This window comes from Heliangelus exortis, chromosome 4 (genome assembly GCF_036169615.1).
Source record: "Heliangelus exortis chromosome 4, bHelExo1.hap1, whole genome shotgun sequence".
In the NCBI taxonomy this organism is placed as follows: Eukaryota; Metazoa; Chordata; class Aves; order Apodiformes; family Trochilidae; genus Heliangelus; species Heliangelus exortis.
The window spans coordinates 31772790-31791284 of record NC_092425.1 but is presented as its reverse complement, the minus strand read 5'-3'; the positions used below and the strand labels follow the sequence as shown (position 1 = coordinate 31791284).

At 37.9% G+C, this 18495-nt stretch overlaps 1 protein-coding gene across 2 annotated transcripts in view; it reads right to left on the bottom strand.

Moving 5' to 3' along the window:
- Positions 1-1280: 1280 nt before the first annotated feature.
- The window catches only part of ARAP2 (ArfGAP with RhoGAP domain, ankyrin repeat and PH domain 2), a 127624-nt gene continuing 110409 nt past the window's right edge, over positions 1281-18495 (bottom strand). Inside the window, exons 30-34 of one of the 2 annotated variants that reach the window (XM_071743784.1) lie at positions 17909-17991; positions 16470-16505; positions 15926-15989; positions 8309-8440; positions 1281-4525 (exon numbers count right to left, since the gene is read on the bottom strand). In XM_071743784.1, the coding sequence (XP_071599885.1) occupies positions 4169-4525; positions 8309-8440; positions 15926-15989; positions 16470-16505; positions 17909-17991 (672 nt within the window). In that variant the 3' untranslated portion in view covers positions 1281-4168. The remainder of the gene's footprint in view (positions 4526-8308; positions 8441-15925; positions 15990-16469; positions 16506-17908; positions 17992-18495) is intronic. The other variant, XM_071743785.1, reaches the window with a different exon arrangement.

Sequence of the window (18495 nt, the reverse complement as noted above, 5' to 3'; positions counted from 1 at the left end):
AACCCATTTGTCCATCAACATAAATCGGTTTCTACTGTAACTTACTGAAACTGCAGATTTGCCCTAGGTAGCCAGCAACATTCTGGGAAGTCCTTCTCTCCTACTGAAACACCTTGCACTAGAAAATAGGATTTAAAAATCAGAGAGGTCGTACAACAGGGTAGGCTCATAATGAAGTGTTTCAGCCAGTGAGACACATGCCCCTTACCTCCTGACTCCTACAGGCACCACCACCACCATCCCCAGCAGTTTTTTTCCCAGACCCTTTAATCTGGATATTGAGATGTGAAGCTGGTAGTAACTTGGCAGCACTCACAGGAACATAAACTGTGCCAACACTGTAAAAAAGAATCACAGCAGTGAGATAAAATAAATCCTTACATGACGGTGGAAGGCACACTAGGGGGGCCTCTGGCAGACAGAGCCACTGGCATCCCAACAGCTCATTTCAGGAACAACAGCACAGAGCTTTTCACAACAAAGAAACAAAAATCAACAATATGGCCAAGACCTCCTCCCTGTTAAATGAAGAAATCTTTGGGGATATCCATCCACCACTGGCCAGATTTCTGGATAACATTTGCAAAGCCTTATTATGAAGAAATTTTGTTGAAACCCAAGCCACACAGTAAAGGTAAGCTCTGCATGAACACATTTTGTTGACCTCAGATACTCAAACTGCTCTTTTGAACTGGTATCCCAAAACAGTGTCTGGGAAAGGTATCTGAAAGAAAAATTTCAAAATAGTAGGAAATATTCAGCTCAATGAGAGGAAAAAAGAAAACAGATTCCAACGTTAATTTTTCTTTGGGTTTACCGTTGCTTCCCTCCTCCATCCCAATAAAGGTGAAAAAACCTCACACAAACAGAAAACAGGCAATTATGTTAAAGCAATCAGTATAAACCTTCTTTAGATGTCACTTTAAACCTAAAACAGTTGTTGAATTCCAACAAGGTAAAGATGAACCTGAGATTTATAAAGACTTCAATCCTAGCCTTCCCATTGTTATAAACTCACACATAAAATAATGTGTCTTGTTTAAGTTCAGTTTGGAGATCAGAAGGTAAACACTTACTAGCTTTCACATGAAAAGACATACAGATGTTGGGGTTTTTTTTGTAAACACTTGTATCAATTTAAATTTTTTAACTGAAAAAAATCCATTGTTTATTTTAGAGAAACAGCAATTATTCAAATAATAACTTTTTAAGTCTTTGAAAATTGTACTTCCTTTACCATTCCACAACATGGCACAGGAACAATGAAAGATCAGCAGCCATTAAGGTCTTGCAACAAAGCACATTTATTCTGCAGGTCTTAAATTGGTCTGAAATGTGTAGTGCAACAGTATGTCAGATAATTGGTCCAAAACTTGTATAATTATTTGAAATAATTGCAAATTTAATTTCTACTTTCCTCAATACATTTTCTTCCCTTAGTGGATGTGCACATAACTGTACATACACATACAGTGTAATTATGTACATACACATAAAAACCCAAATTTAAATGTATTTTGAGAAACATATTTTCTTCTTGATTTTTAGAGTCCTTTAACAGCAGCCTGTGACATGCTTTTATCTGTGACATGCTTTTGAAATAGAACAAACGTTTCTGCAGTCCTTAGATCCAATAAAAATACACAAGCCATTTTCTTCACTAACATATTCACTTCAATGCACAAAACCCTTCCATTGCTACATTTATTCCATTAGTGTAGGGGCTTAAATGATGCATAAGGCTTTCAGTAGAGGCAAATGTCATTTGTAAGAAACCAATAAAAAGATAAACAATTCGGCAACCATAACTCAATACTGAAAAATATTTGTAAATACAAGTACAACTGTAAACAGCATAGTAAGGTCCAGCCTCAGATAGAAAGTAATTTTTCCTTATGGCATTAGGCCCCAGTTCAAATCAGTATTTCAGAATGTGCTTATTAACATTAGGCACTGGCTTTGGTCAATACAATTTAAGTTTGGGCTTATATGCTCTTGTGCAGGGGCCTCAATGATTAGAAGAGGCTAAATTACAAATTAAAAGTAGTAAAACAGTCAATAGTGCACTGGGAAAATTAAAACCTACAAACTCATTTCAGACTTAACAACTGGTCAGATATGGTAAGTGCTAAGTCTGGAAGACTAAACTTGCTCTGTCAGTGCTACATTCCATAAGAAATAAAATAAAATATATTATTAAATATTTGAGTTTCATCTCAATTTCCCTGTATTTCCTAGCAGAGTTGGCACATATATTAATTTGTCTAATTGCTCCCATCAAATAAATTATTTTTCCAATTAAGCTGCTCAATGCAATCAAGAATAGAAGTAAATGAAATAAGAAATGTTACGGCACCTGTGACCATCAAAAATAGCAGAGGAGAAAAGTGAGCATATTGTTCCTGTATGGGAAGAAATTCTGTAGCAACATAAAGCATCCTTCAAACTATCTGTTACTAAAAATCAAGTCACTGATGCTGATTAAATTAAATTTTTCCTCTGAAATTTAAAGGAATTAAGTGACTACTTAAAAGAATTACCAATAAACAATAAATAGTTTAAAATTCTCTCCTCTACCCCGGAGGTCTGACCAGATCTGACAAAACTTGAGGAACACTAAAGGCATCAGTAAGTTTTAAAAGGCTGGTGAAAATCTGTCGCATAGTGCCTAATCAGAGTACAAAAGCAGCAAAATAAAGGCTGCTAGTAATGCCTCCCCCCTAAAAAGCAAAGGTGCAGTGTGAGCTCATTAGCTCTGCTCTGTTGGTCCTGCTGTTTAACTGGACAGCACCAGCCACAGCTGGAAACAGCCTCAGCACAGAGGTGCCTTTTGGCCATTCAGCTGTTATGGGACAAATAACAGATATGCCAAGAGGAAGGAGGCAATTCCATGGGATAAGTGAAGGTGAGATCCACAAGACAACTGAAGAAAATCAAATTATTTCATTGCTCACATAGGGTTTGTTTTGAAGCCTTGTTCTGCTTTTTAAATGCAAGGAACTCGGATCTTAAAACCCACAGCATCTTGTGCCTTCAGGAACTGCTGCCTACATACTCAGAATGCAGCAAATGAGGGAACTGAGGTTTTTGTTTCAACCTTGGGACTTCTCCTCACACCAAGGAGATGAGCCATGCTGTTGTACAAGCATTTCCTCATCCCTCCAACAGCACAATGTTCAACTTTGTACTCACGGTAAAGGCAGAGGTTAATCTTCCCACACATTTAGTAACTGGCACTTCTTAATTGAGTGTGTTAATGCCCTTCTGATAGATATGTTTGTGTGGGGACCATTTTTGCTTCAGAAAATTTATTTTTTGTGTGAATACTAAATATTCAACAAGATTCCAGCAACTTTTGTCAGCACCAGGCAAGCTCTATCCAAAAAGCAACAGAGAAGTCTGCCTCAGTTACCCTCAGGTAAGGTCTGTTTATAGGAAGGATTACTTCAGCCTGTTGAGTAGAAATGATGCTACTCTTCCAGTTCACACACTCTTTTAAAATTAGATATTGCTTTGAAGACTTTTTTTTTTTTCCATTTTCAGTATCCTCTCTTGTTGCTTCAATGTGATAATCAGATATACACCATATAGACACAGTTACGAGATACTAAAACCTTGTCCGACCTCCTACATTCCTTTCCCTTTTGGTTCTTCCACATGCTGCTCTTCCAGAGTACAGGTCTATGGAAGCAGATATAAATTTTATTCTGAAAAGAAAAATAAATGCAAAACCCACTTTTCAAACTAGATGTTACTGATTTTTATAGTGTTAGACAAAAATATTGTGGGGCAACAGTATGAATTTCAATGTATGTATTGTCTTCCTTCCAAAAATATCTGTCCAGTACTTATGAGATAGTACAGAATATAAACAGAGTTATAGTTTTTGATGCTGCGTAGAGTTATTGTATTAAAAAAATCTGCAACAAAAAATTATAGCAAAACCCTGGTGCCAGTGTACTACACAAGAAAACTTGCAAATTTCAGGAGTCTTACATATTCTTATTTAATCTTAAATTGCAACATGCAGCATACACATATACAAAATCAACAGCTGCACGTAAACAAATGTTTCCTCTGCACTGTACAATCTACACACATCAAAAAAGACTTTTGACCAGATAGATACAAATGTTCTAAAACAGTATATAACTTCACACTCAGGAAATCAGCTGGAGGTTTCATCATGAAGTGCTCTGTTCTTCTGCAGCACTGTACTTAGTTCCTCAAGCACATTTGATGGCAATTTGTTATCTAATTCCAAAGAAGCAGTTTTGTTTGTTTTCTTCTTATTTTTCTTCAGTGCCTTATGTGATCTTTGGTGTAGGTCAGTCATCCCTGCACCTACACTCCCAGCAGAGATCAAGTTCCGATGTGTTTTTCCATGATTTTTCACTTTCTCCTCCTTCCGTTCCAAGCACTGTGCCACAATAGATGCTTTCTCTTTCAAGTTTTTTCTTTCTTGCAGAAAGTAATTTTCATGATGCTCACCGAATTTTTGTTTCCAAGATTGCAGTTCTATATTCTGAACAAACAAGCAAAGAGAAATAAGATCATTAGCACAATATTCAATAATATTTAGATTGCAATTTTTGTTTATTAGTTTCACATAAGTTTGAAAGAAAAATCAATTTTAATCAGCAGCTGAGACAGCACAGTTAATAGTTCTGAATTCCCACTATTTGTGCTATTATCATTTAGTAAGCATTTTTAGTGAGCATATTTTGTGAATTAGTGAATTACTTCTAAAAATTACATAAATATTTCCATTAAATGCACCATGAAAATGAAGACATTCATTTTCACATACTCACAATTTTTTTTAAAATTTTTTATTTTACCACAGCAGACTATACTTTAATACTTTACAGCAGCCCCATATACTCTTAAATACTAGGAATTCCTAAACAAATATAACATAATGTTGCAATTTTGCTCACTTAACGACTGAGCTACATAAATTTATAGAAGATAATTTTACATGATAACAAACATTTTCAGCAGCTGTTCAGTGCTGCCTGATAAATTTTAAAGAGTCTGCTTTTTTTGAATCTTTGCTAGCAATTTTAAGTAATATACTGAGCACTCAGATAAAAGAACAAACTGATGGCAATGCAACTGTTCCATATTGGTAGGCTGTTTTCAGGTTCTTAAGCTATAGGAAATGAAAGGTAAATCAAATGCTGCATATAAATTGACAACTAGTGTGGCCCATTAGGAGCACAGCTGTGCAGTGGAATACAACTGCTGAGAACCTGACATCCACACTAACACTGTTTTTTAAATACATTTCAGACTAACTTTAGCTTTCCCCTATTGACAGAAGGCCTCTTCTGGCTGCAGTGCTTACATATGCTCTTGCAGAACATCTTCAACTTTAGTTTCATCTGAAAGCAATCCAAGTTCACATGCCCCAGAACCAATGCACAACAGGAAGCAAAACACAGATTTGCTCCTAAAGTACATACCTGATAATAACTAGAACGCTCATGTAGACTTAACTTGCTCCTCTCTGGTGTTTGAGTGTATTTTCATGTTTGCTTTGTATCTCATAGTACATATGAGATATCAAGATTCAATGAGATAGCTTGCTCATATGCTATGGATAAATGATTCCTTAAAAATCAAGGCAAACTGAAGAGCAACACAGGAAAAACAAAAAGAACCAAAGTTGCCTTCAGCATTAAGTATCTTCTAGCAGTCAACAAAGATGTCATTCATGAAAGAAGTACTCCAAGACCTCATTTTCTTCAAGAACTGTAATGTTTTCCCTCAAAAGGAGTGATCTGCCTATTGTCATACCAACTAAGCAGAAAGGATATAAAGCATAAATTCATCTACCATTCCTATTTACCTTCTATGTTTTAAGGTGACATTTCTTTCTTCATGAGGACAGCAAATGTAAAACTAACACAAAAAAGGAGTGTTGATACAGCAAATTAGTTGCTGTGTAGGAAGAAAATCAGTAAACATTACCTGAGTTTGCATTGAAGAGATCTAAGCTATAAAATAAAGTCTAAATTTCTGCAGTATCTTGAAGTTTCACCTGAGCTAGTGTCTGTTGAATAATAAAAGGAAAACATTCGGACTATTCAAACTGCAATTTTAAAGAGAGAGATAAAGGGGTTATATCACTTTTAGCATTAAGGAAGCTAATATTTCTGTGTGCATTCTCCAAGAATGAAAACTAGCTATTAAAAATGAAGCACCAGTGGCCATGAGCTGCACAAAATAAAAATAATAATTAAAAAAAATCAGTCCCAGAACAACAAGAGTTCATCCTGCTACATGGGTTACCACGGAGCAGACTTTTGTGTCCCTGAAAAAAAAAGCTATAAATTTCCATTTAAAAGAATTTGTTTTAATTTAAGATAATTTTCTTGCACAAACAAGAAAACAGTGAGATGTTCCCTTGTGATTCATGCTCAATTAAAAAACCAATAATAAAAGGACTGTGATAATATATACTCAATATGTAAAATGTAAATTGTTGTGCAGTACCTTTCAGAAAGCACAGTAACACACTCCAAGCTATTCACAGCAAACCAAGACATGAATTAGTAGCTAAATTCAGTCAGGAGCAACAATCTTCTACTTACATTTTTTTTAATGTCATGTTTCAATTTTGCATCTTTTCAGAAGAAAAATAGCAACTAAACATCTGAAATCAGTATAGTTCTACCTGCTAAACTGTGTATAGCAGTGGCCCTTTGTATAATGAAAGTAGGAACAGATCAAATACAGCACTCACATGCAAAGGTTGCCCACTCCTCTGAAACAGTTTTGGATCCTGGCATGTGGGCCCTTAACACAGACTAATTGCAACATGCTGAACTTTTAAAGCCTATTCAGCATGTACAGGAATTCTAACTCCCAGACATTGAATTCTAACAATATTCAATGGATGGAGCAAAATCCTGTTGTTCAAATTAAAGCATTTACAGTTACAAGCAGTTCCTCTTGTAAACAACATATCAGAATGTTGTGTGAACAAAACCGCCACATCTGATTTCTTAATAAAATCATTTCTCAGTATTTGATTTGCTGCCCACTGATAGTTATGTGCTGGACCCCATACTTACCTCCCAACAGCTCCTAGTGTAAAAAGCAACAATTTCATGTTAGCAGTAGCTGTTTGCCTCTTAATTTCAGCCTCTTAATCAAGTAATTGGTGAATAAATTGATAATAATAGGTATGGGTTTTTTCCCATCCCATATTTTTCCTTTTTTTGCACATCACCAGTGGGAAAAAAAACCCACACTGAAGCAACATTATCTATTTGCATCCTCCCTTATGCCTGTGACTCACTGTTCCTTTCAAAGCGTTACACTTAATACAACAATACGGTATTTGACTACAGCTTGAAAAGTTTTTTCTCATTCCTCAGTCTTCCCATATTTTGAAATAAAATTACAGACTTCCTGATATACAGTGATGTATTTCTATTTCATTTAACCTATTCTAGATGAGAAATAAGCATATTTTAAATGTACTACCCATAAAAGGATTCCTAGTTATAGTGTTTTCAAACTTTCTGTATCATGTATGTATTGTTAGCACACAGCAAAATTACTTCCAATAATGGGAAAAAAAAAAGAGTAGATTCTATATAGACTTTTTTGCAGAGAACATAAATAGTAAACCTTTTGGTTTCTGGGTATCTTTGAGGTTATGTTTATTATTTTTCCCCACTTCACATCACAAAGGTGTAACTTTTTTCACTCTTTGGAAAACTTCCATCCTCTTTTCCTGTCTTTATAATAATAAATTTGATGGCTCTCCTAATACAAGTTTATGCATTGATCTGTAAACAGGCCTCTTATTTTTCACAAACCAGCATCTTTCAGAAAATGCTTGGTCATATTATCACTCTCCAATGCTTTAAAATGGAGATTTTACTTGATTTTTTTTGACAAGTACAAGTCTACAGACACACTGAATGTGTGGTACATGAATGAATATCTAATGCTTTGCTGACTATATAGCTGTATGTTTCCTTAATAAACCCTTATCATATACCTACTTGCCACCACTATTTTACTCTTCTTTCCAGTTTGGGCTTTCTGTGTACATGGAGTGTTTGCTTTTATTTTCCATGACATAATTTTGTGTTAATCTTAAATTACTGTCTATTCTAAAGTATACAAACACCCTTTGCATAGAATTTATCAAGATCTAGACATAGCATAAATAATCAAGCTTCCACATTTGATATTGATCCAGCTCTAGACAGTTCATGATTATTGGAGTTTTTAATAATACAGCAATGTGGTTAGAAGTTGTACACCAAGTTTACACTCCACTTACTTCTGTACTCCCTCTGATTTTACAAGTGTTCTTCTCCTGTTGAATGGGAATTAGGGGCAAGCCTCCAATCTTTGGACTTTTAGTTATAGACTGTTTTCTTACTTTTCCAGCAGGTGGCCAAATATCTGCATGCTGAAGAACAAAATAATCTTTATTCTTGGTGTGCAATTTCACAAATACACAACATTATTTTGTAGGCAAAACCCTCCTACAAAAAGCTATCTACTGCACAATACGATACCCTCCTCTTGTGTGAAAAGAGGAAAGACACCAAGGCATTTAAAATTATGCTAATATTTCATAAGTGCTGCCTACATAAGTGCCTACACATTATGTAACAGAGAAGAAGATAATCCGATTATCTTCTAAGAAGAGAAAACACCATCAATACACATTGACTTGATTCACAATTTCAAAATTCTACATGAGCATGCTTTCAGAAGTCCCCACAAAAAATCTGAAATAAAATAAAATTACTCCAATTAGCAAACAAGTGTTTCAAAACTTATACTGTTATTGTAGGTTAAGCAATTCTAAAATCTTAATATGCGTTACCAAAAGGAAATGGCTTGACAATCTGAATGATCAAAAAACACAACCTACAAACAAACACATCTGGCTTCAATAATAGTCTTTGCTTTAGCTCAACTAAAACTGGTCAGTTTTGAGAACTCCAAAGCATGCAGCTTCATTCTGAGTGAAAAATATTACTGAGAAGAGAAGGAAGAAAAAAAAAAAAGAAATCATGAAGTACGTATTTCAAATAAAGCATTTAAAAAGAAGTCTATAATGACCTTTCATTAGCAGAACATGCAGAATTTCACATGTAGAAATCAAAGCACATGTGAATCAAAGAGGCTGCAGCAGAAGAACAGTTTCTAAAGATGAGCTCATGAAACCCAATCAGCCCAACTCAAAAGTAAACTGGCAAGCCAGAACTGCAAAGGAGCCCTAATGAAAGCTAAGAATACTTCATATAAATAGTGGCAAAACACTGATTCAAAGCATCAGTTATAATAAATAGAAAACAAAAATTCTGTCTGTGAGAGTGCTTAAACACTGGAACAAACTACCCTGAAAGACTGTGGAGTCTCCAGCTATCCAGACCTGACTCTCTTCAAGGCTGTACCCAAAAATTCGGTTGTGGTGCTTTGACTATACTTGCAGATAGTCTGCAAGTAAAAACAGCATTACTAATAAAAAGCCACAAGAATCAGTAATTGGCATAGAATAGCAGTCTAGAAATTAGAAGCAATATTTTCAAATTTAGAAATTCTATAAATTCACATCTTTATGGAATAAGAAGTCCTTACATGGGGTGATGACAAGTCTGTTATAAGAGTAAACAGTGAGCATTAAGAACAATTTCTTTCAATGAAACACTGAGAATATTATCTGAAAGAGCAGGTCTTGACAACCAGAATTAGTTTACTGTGGGCTAAATTGATTCAAAAAGTGGCTGAGAAACTTTAAGTCAGCTTCTGAGGAAAACTGCCTTCCTTAATTCTCAGGAAGCCCAATGAAACTATCCCTGTCAGTTAAGCAGCTTGATTTCCCTTTTGTGTCTGTAACATTTCTTAAAATAGAACTCTGAGAAAGTAATTCAGAAATACTAGAATTGTATTAGGTCACATAATAAATGCATTTATTCATAGTTTTGACCTATCTGCTCAACTGCACCTCATGGTAATTTGCCTCTCTCTACTTGATCAAAAGGCAATGGAACAGGAAAAATATTATTGTGTTCATCTTCATAGCAATTAATTACTTCAACTGTATGCTTCATATGCTATTAAGTGATTTTGTACAAAACCATTATAGAATTCAAGAATCAACTTTCAGCTTATCAATATGATTTTGCACAGAACTGAAAGAAACAATGGCCTTCCTCCAAACCCTCTTAGTATTTACCATCTTGAAATACAAGACTAAAGTTCTTGGCTAATTTGATTTTCTGTATCAGAAGTACTCCTATTACTGTATTACCATGTTACTTAACAGTTTGCTATTTGTAGTCCCTGCAATATTTATAGTACATGAATAAATATTATCAGAAGACAGGGGGGAAAAGGTAACAATAATACTACTATCTTATTGATATTAATTACCAATAGTCCCGTTATACTCAAGCATGGAGCAGCACAGTATCATAGATTTATTTCCTCCTAATTGCATCATTTAATGAACAATTAGGAGGAAATGAATTTAATGTCAATGTCTCAAAACTTAAAAAAACACTTTATTGTATTTTTCAATTTTTATTTAAGCCATTCCACAGACAAATAAAACGTGCTGCCCGTAGCCTCTCTCACACAAAGGTGTTCAAATACTGTGATAACAGATAAGGTAAAAGCCAATCTGTGTTTTGTTAAGATTACCTCAGTTTGAAAATTCTAACAAAAAATAACCTCAGCTGACATTTATAGTTTTCTGGTTTAGAAATGGGATAATGTGATAATAACTGCCAGCTGCTGCACGATACAAAGCATTTGGAGACCTTATAGTAAGCTTTAGCAACATGAGCCACTGCTTTCTCAAGCAGATGTTAACTCCAAATTTATTTAGTGTAATATATTGCAATAACAACAATACATCACATCTACATCATTAGCATCTCCCCACTGTAGGAGAACAGGTTCATGACCATCTAAAGAACCTGAAGGTGCACAAATCTTATGGGACCTAATAGGGTCCACCCATTGTTCCTGAGGGAGCTGGTGGATGCAGTTGCTAAGCCTCTGTCCATTTTTGAGACATTGTGGCAGTCTGATGAGGTTTTCACTGACTTGAAAAAAATGTCCCTGTTTTTAAAATGGGGGAAAAAAAAAAGACATGGGGAACTACAGGCCAGTCAGTCTCACCTCTGTGCCTGGCAAGATCATGGAACTGATCCTTCTGAAAAATCTTCTGGGGCACATGGAAAATTATGGAGGTGACTGATGACAGCCAACATGGCTTTGCTAGGGGCAAATCATGTCAGACAAATCTGGCAGCATTCTAAGACAAAGCTACAGAGATGGCGGATGGGAATCACATGACATCCTGATTTCCAACTGGCAAGACAAGGCCTTGACAGATGGATCACTTGGTGGAGAAGTAATTGCCTGGATGGCTGCACCCAGAGAGCTGTGGTCAACGGTTCAGTGTCCAAGTGGAGGCAAATGACAAGTGGTGTTCCTCAGAGGTCAGTACTGGGACCAGTGCTATTTAACATCTTTGTTGGAGACATGGACTGTGGGATAGAGTGTATCCTCACCAAGTTTACTGGCAATACCAAGCTGTGTGGTGTGGTTGACATCTTAGAAGGAACACAGTCCAACCAAAGGGACCTTGAGAGGCTGGGGAGGTGGGCCCAATGCCAACATAATGAAGTTCAACATGGCCAAGTGCAAGGTTCTGCTGCGTTAGTGCAACCCCAGACACAGATACAGGCTGGGGGGAAAATGGATAGAGAGGCCCTGAGGAAAAAGACATGAGGGTGGTAGTAGATGAGAAGCTCAACATGAGCCTCCAGTGTGTGCTCACAGCCCAGAAGGCAAACTACATCCTGGGCTGTATCAAAAGAAGGATGGACAGGAGGGCCGGGGAGGTGATTCTGCCCCTCTGCTCTGCTCTTGTGAGACTGCACCTGGAGTACTGCATACAGCTTTGGAGCCCCCAGAACAGAAAAGATACAGACCTGTTGGAGAAGGTCCAGAGAAGTGCTACAAAGATGATCAGAGTGCTTGAGCTCCTCTGCTATGAAGACAGGCTGAGACTTAGGGCTGTTCAGCCTGGAGAAGAGAAGGCTCCAGGGAGACCTTATAGCAGCCTCCCAGTACCTGAAGGGGCTGGAGTGGGGTTTTTCACCAGAGATAGTAGCGATAGAGCAAGGGGTATGGTTTTTAAATTCAAAGAGTGCAGATATAAGTTAGATATTAGGAAAAAAATCTTCACCATGAGGGTAGTAAGATACTGGAATAGATTGCCTAGGGGGTTTGTTGGTGCCCAAACCCTGGAAATGTTCAAGGCCATGTTGGATGAGGCCTTGTGTGACTGGGTCTAGTGGGAGGTATTCTTGCCCATGCAGGGGGTTGGATCTTGATGACCTTTAGGGTTCCTTCCAACCCACACAATCATAGAATGTTTTAGGTTGGAAGAGACCTCCAAGATCATCCAGTCCAACCTTTGACCAACTCCATAAGCTAACTACTAAACCATGTCCTTAAGGACCAGGTCCAAACGTCTTTTAAATAGTTCCAGAGATGGTGACTCCACCACTGTCCTGGGCAGGCGATTCCAATGCCTGACAACCCTCTCAGTGAAAAAATGTTTCCTAACATTCAGCCTAACCCCCCCCTACTGCAGCTGACATCCATTTCCCCTGGTCCTCTCACAGCTGACTAAGGAGCAGAGGCTCTTTCCCTCCTCGCTCCAACCTCCCCTGAGGCAGTTGAAGAGAGCAATAAGGTCTCCTCTCAGCCACTACTTCTCCTGACTAAACAACCCCAGCTCTCTCAGCCACTCCTCACAGGACTTGTGCCCCAAGCCCTTAATGAGCTTTGTTGCCCTTCTCTGGACAGGATCAAGCACTTCTACGTCCCTCTCACAGTGAGGTGCCCAGACTGAACACAGTACTCAAGACGTGGCCTCACCAGAGCCAAGTACCCTAACCATTCTATGATTCTATGATGTAATTTCCTGTTTAATTAAAAAACTGACAACAATACTGATGTTCAGAATGCCAATTAAGAAAATCCAAACCCCACAGAAAAAACACAGCCCAATACAAAACCAATAAACCCTCCCAATGTAGCTCACTAGTACTGCTAACTCACTCTACTGTCTATTCATTGGAATGAAGTTTTTTTAAAAAAACAATAGTTCAATTCATAACAACTTTTAGAAAATGTACTTTTTTTCTGTTAGAAAAAATACCATGAACATTAAGTAGTATCTCTCGGTTGTTAATCTATATTGGCAGAGGAACTTCCTACATTGCACGCTATCTGATCAAATCCTAATAGATTGCCCTTCTTGCGATTTCATGTCAAAAGGACTTCAACAGTGACCAAGCTTGTATGAGTTATTCCTAAGTAGCCTCTGTCAATAACCTCTGAGCCTATTTGTAGTGCCACCATTCTTGTTATGCCCATAAGATGCATGCCAGGACTGGTGGCTGTTTCCATAGAAACTACAATACTTTAAGGGGCTGAATAAAACAAAAAAATTGGAAGTCTTACTTACAAGGCATGTATTTTACTTCTAGCACTACTATCCATGAAGATCAGATTCTATTTTAAGAACACCCTAAGAAGTATGTATTGCAACAGTCTTTTGTGTGGTCCACTTTATACAATTTTTAAAGCTCACAGGTAATCATAAATCTAGTGATATTTATTCACAGTGATCTTCCTCAAATTTCCTTGAATGTCATGGGAAAGTCAAGAAAAATCTGTCACAATGTTTCAGGTTAGTGCAGTCCTATTTTGGTAGTGGGGGGAGGAGGGGAGGGGTGGGAGTTTGGCTCCTGTGAGAAGCGCCTGGAATCTTCCCCTGCTCCAATTCTGGCTCCACAGCTGGCAAAGGCTGAGGAGATATGGGAAGCTTCATGAGCCTCTTCAAACAACATATTAAAGAAAGGGAAAACAAAACTGCGAAAAGACTCGCAGAGCAGAGAAGAGTAGAGGAGAGGAGGAGGTGAGAGCAGGTGCTGGAGCAGAGATATGAAGGTTGGTGAGGAAGAAAAGAGAGGCGGTGCCCAGGAAGAGATTTCCCCCAAGCCCGTGGTGAGATGGCAGCTGTGCCCCTGCAGCCCATGGAGGAGCTCGGTGGAGCAGTGCCTGAGTGACCATGGTGGGGCAAATGTGGATTTTCAGCCATGGAGGACCCTGTGCCAGGGGAGGTGACAGGTCATGACTCTGGGGGCAGCCAGCGCTGGAGCAGTCTGTTCCTGAGGGACTGCACCTCATGTTGGATGGGCTCATGAAGGACTCTCCCATGAAAGGGACCCCACATTGGAGCAGGGTGAGGCTGAGAGGAGTCCTCCCCCTGAGGAGGAAGGAGCGGCAGAAACACCGTGTGGGGAACTGACCCTGAACCCCCCCTGCCTGTGCCCGGTGCCCTGAGGGCAGGTGGGAGGGAAGGAATCCAGGCCTGGGAAGAACATATTAAAATCTGGTCATGTTTTCTCTTTCTCCTGATAGAGTAATTTTGTTTTCTTCCCAAGCTGAGTCTTCCTGGTTTTGCCTGTTACTGTAACTGAGGAAGCAAACTTCCCTGTCCTTGTCACAACTAACAAGCTTCTGAGTGGATTTTCTCCTCCCACAGAGAGGATAGGGGTGAGTGAACAGAGGCCTGGCTGGTAGCAGCTGGGCCTAAACCACCACACACACACACACACACACACACACACACACAAAAAAAAAAATTAAAAAACATTAACTATGTTCTAGTTTCCTATCAGGCTGAATTCTTCCCATCTCTCTCTTACTCCTACTTCCTCCTGTGTAAAAATATAACTTCATTTGCAAGGATGCATTATGTGGCACTCAAACATACACAAACCTTACTCACTAGCAGTGAGCAGAAGATTACTTAATTTAGGGTAAACACAATCAATTGGCACTTTTAGCTAAACTGATCTGGACACCACAGAAATACAGCTGTATTGGCACAGTTCTTCAACAGAGCTTCACACCTCTGCTTTTCAAAAGAGCACCCTTCTTTTGGGACTACTCTGATTGCAGCCTCCAAGCTAGTGAGCAGAGAAATAGTAGTCAAGACATTGTGGCACACAAACATACCTATGTCCATGTCAATGGACAGAATTTCACCTAGAAGAGGTTTATTACTGTACAGGAAAAGAATTGGTTTTCTTTAATCAGCTTCTCTACAACACAGCAGGAAAAAAAAAACCCAAAATGTCAGAATATAATGTTCTTCCCTCTTATCCTCAAAGTACCCAGTTTTCACATTAAAATTACATTATAAATATGTCTTCATAGACCATCTTTTTACAGTTTTATTGCAGTTTTCCAGAAACCTTAATGGCACTGCAACTCCATCTGCTGGGGTTCCTGCTATCCAAAAAAGTACATGGAGAGGCTGGAAAGGGTCCATAGAAGGGCCACAGAGATGACAAAAGGACTGGGAAGTCTGCCATATGAGGAAAGGCTAAGATAATTGGATTTGTTCAGTCTGGAGAAAAGAGGGTTTAGGAAAACATTGCCGTTTCAGTACTTAAAACATGCCTACCAAGAAGATGGTGATTCTCTTTTCACAGGGAATCACATGGAAAAGACAAGGGGTAATGAGTGCCATTTATTCCTGTGGAGAACCTGACCAGATACCAGAAAAAATTTTTTTTGTTGAGAATAGTCAGACATTGGAATTATATCCCCAGGGAAGCAGTGGATTTCCCAAATCTGGATACTTTTAAGACTCAGCTAGACAGGGTGCTGTCCATCTCATCTAAATCATGTTCTTACCTAGAAAGGTTAGACCAGATGCTCCTTGATGTCCCTTCCAACCTGGCATTGTACGATTTTATAACATAGCCATAACACATAAATATGATTGTTCCATGGGATTTTCCTACCAGCAATACAAATTACATTTCTGTCACCAAATTAGTACCTGTGCAGTAAAAATGCTGATCATCCACTCCATCTGTGCATCTTGTCCATCACAACATATATACCTAGAATGCAATACATAATTAACAAGAAAACAACAAAACTTCCTGTTGCAGTTAAACGTATTAAAGAACAGACTTCTAGACAACTTCAGGCAGTGCTTACATTTATTTATGTATGCTGCCTATATTAACACCCTTATAAAATGATAGGGTAATAGAAATCCTTCAAATTATCACTTTACCCTATTTTGAAATCAATGCATGTGCTTCATTTAAAGCATGTAGATAGGTTTAAAATTTATCATTCAAAATTTATGAAAATAATTTGCCTTATAGCAACAGCAAGGAGACAGACACATAATCCCAAAAGATTACAAAAATATAGGAATTACAACTGTTTAGTAATTTTAGAGAAACATAGCAAAAGTCAGTATGGAAGCAAAATATTGCCCTAATTAGTTTTCAGACTTTCTTATTGTGAAATTGAACAGTCTGACATGTATAAAACATTGAAGTTAAATCATGTGTTTGGTGTTTACCTACCACTGGTACTTTTCAGAAAATACTGCAAGTCCCCAGCTGAAACAAATAAAATTTAAAAAAATTTAGTTTCAGTAACTGAAGACATGGATATATTCCTCAGAATACAGAGATTAATTACCTTTACATAGTGTTCTTAAGTGGAGAAAAAAATATTATTGAGTGTAAATGTGTACTGCAAATCTAGAATGAAACTGTGGGTTTGATGATGGATTTTTCTCATTTTCTCTCAGCTGATTCACAGGTAATGAACATTCTGTTCTGGCCAAAGGTCACAGACAAGCCCTGCAGATGATAGCTAACTACTTGCCTCATTTTGGCTGTGGCTGTGCTTTCTGAAACCTGCTGGAAGTAAAACTGCTAAGATGGTGCCCAGCAAAGGGTCCACTACATTGTGGAAGGCAGAGACAAGAGAGAGGTATGCTTGCACTATAAATAGAAGGAACCACAAGAGTCTACTGAGATTTCAAAACTGCTGGAAAAAAAAAAAAGGGTGTAGATGCACAATGAAGCCTCTAAGGTCAGAGAAACACAGACTCTCCTGGAGATCCAAAAGACTTTGCAAAAGAGATTTCTGCTTCTAAATGCAGACTGAAAATAAATCTCAAGGAAAGGAGCTACCTGCTTCTCATTTATATAGCTTTTACTCCTATTTTGGACTAATCTCCTACTCCTTCTGCTCTTAACTCAAAAAAACCCCACCAACAAACTGAACAAAAAAACACCAAACCAAAACTCCACCAACTTTTTTCTTTAGCAGAACTAAGCTTTGAAATTCACAAACCTTTTTGGGTCACTTTGATGTGCACACTGTAAAGGAAAAGTTTGAGCAGATCTGCTTAAAGGCTACAGTCAACTTAGAATTCCCTTGGGACAGAATCCTATGTACTGTCTCAGTGTCAGAATTCTAGTAAAATCTGAGAAAAACGTGTAATTTTTCAATGGTCTTTTCCAGAGATACAGTCATTGATGTTTGCAAAGGGCACTGTAGTCTTCAGCTGGAAGAAGAAACATCAAAATAACAGGGATTCTGAAAAAGTAAAATTCTCTGTTGAACAAGAGGGACTGCTACTAAAGGCCATGACTAGTTGGTTTTCTCTGCTCTCTCTTTTACCTTGGGGTGAAGGTGTGTCCACCAATGAAATGCAGAACACACACTACAAAATTAAGTGAGTAAGCAGAAAACATATCCACAAGAGATAATACACTTAAGATTAAGACAAGCCAATCAATAAAGTAATTTCCTAGCATAGAAAAGTTAACATGGAACACAAAAACAGGTTAGGGCAAATAGTACTACAGAAGGTAATTTAATTCAGCATACTTCAACTGGCTTCTTGACGTTCTCATTCTACAATATTTTATGTTCCCCTTTCTTGATGATAATAAAAGTACTTTGCTAACAGAGTGTTTGTTTAACTTATTTTCTTTTCTATTCTTACTTTGTTGGTGGCTTCATTTTCTTTTTCACTCCAATATAAAGCTTGAGGGAACTGACAGGCAACACTTTTTCAGGTTTGCTAGCCTGCAAATAAAAGAAGATTTTAATTATTGTATCACAAATGTGCAAAAGAGAAACTGCCACATGGTTGTCTTCACAGTTAGGCTTCTTTCATGGGCTGCAGCCCCCTTCTCTAACAGATAACTTCATTTTTTCTTTATTTCTTACCGAGCAAGAAAGTGTGCCAATCACTAACTGCAAGTCAAAGCACACTAAGAATTTCAGGGCCACGAGAAGCCACAAAACTGTAATACAACTGCAATAATGAAGATGTGGTGGTACAAGTCACAAAACTGGAATTCTAGAATATATGGACACAAGCCAAGGAAGATGAGAAGTGGGGATGTCCTTTGTTCTAAGGAGCTTTTCTATGGGATGGGCAATATAACCGTGACTAATTGCCTCGAATCTCCTCATCAGGGTAAAAAACCCAGTATTTAAACAACCCAAGGAAGTATCTGGGTAATAGATGCTGATTCTTATGGGGCAAGGGATGAGAAAGGCAGGGCTTCGGGGTAACACAGTGGG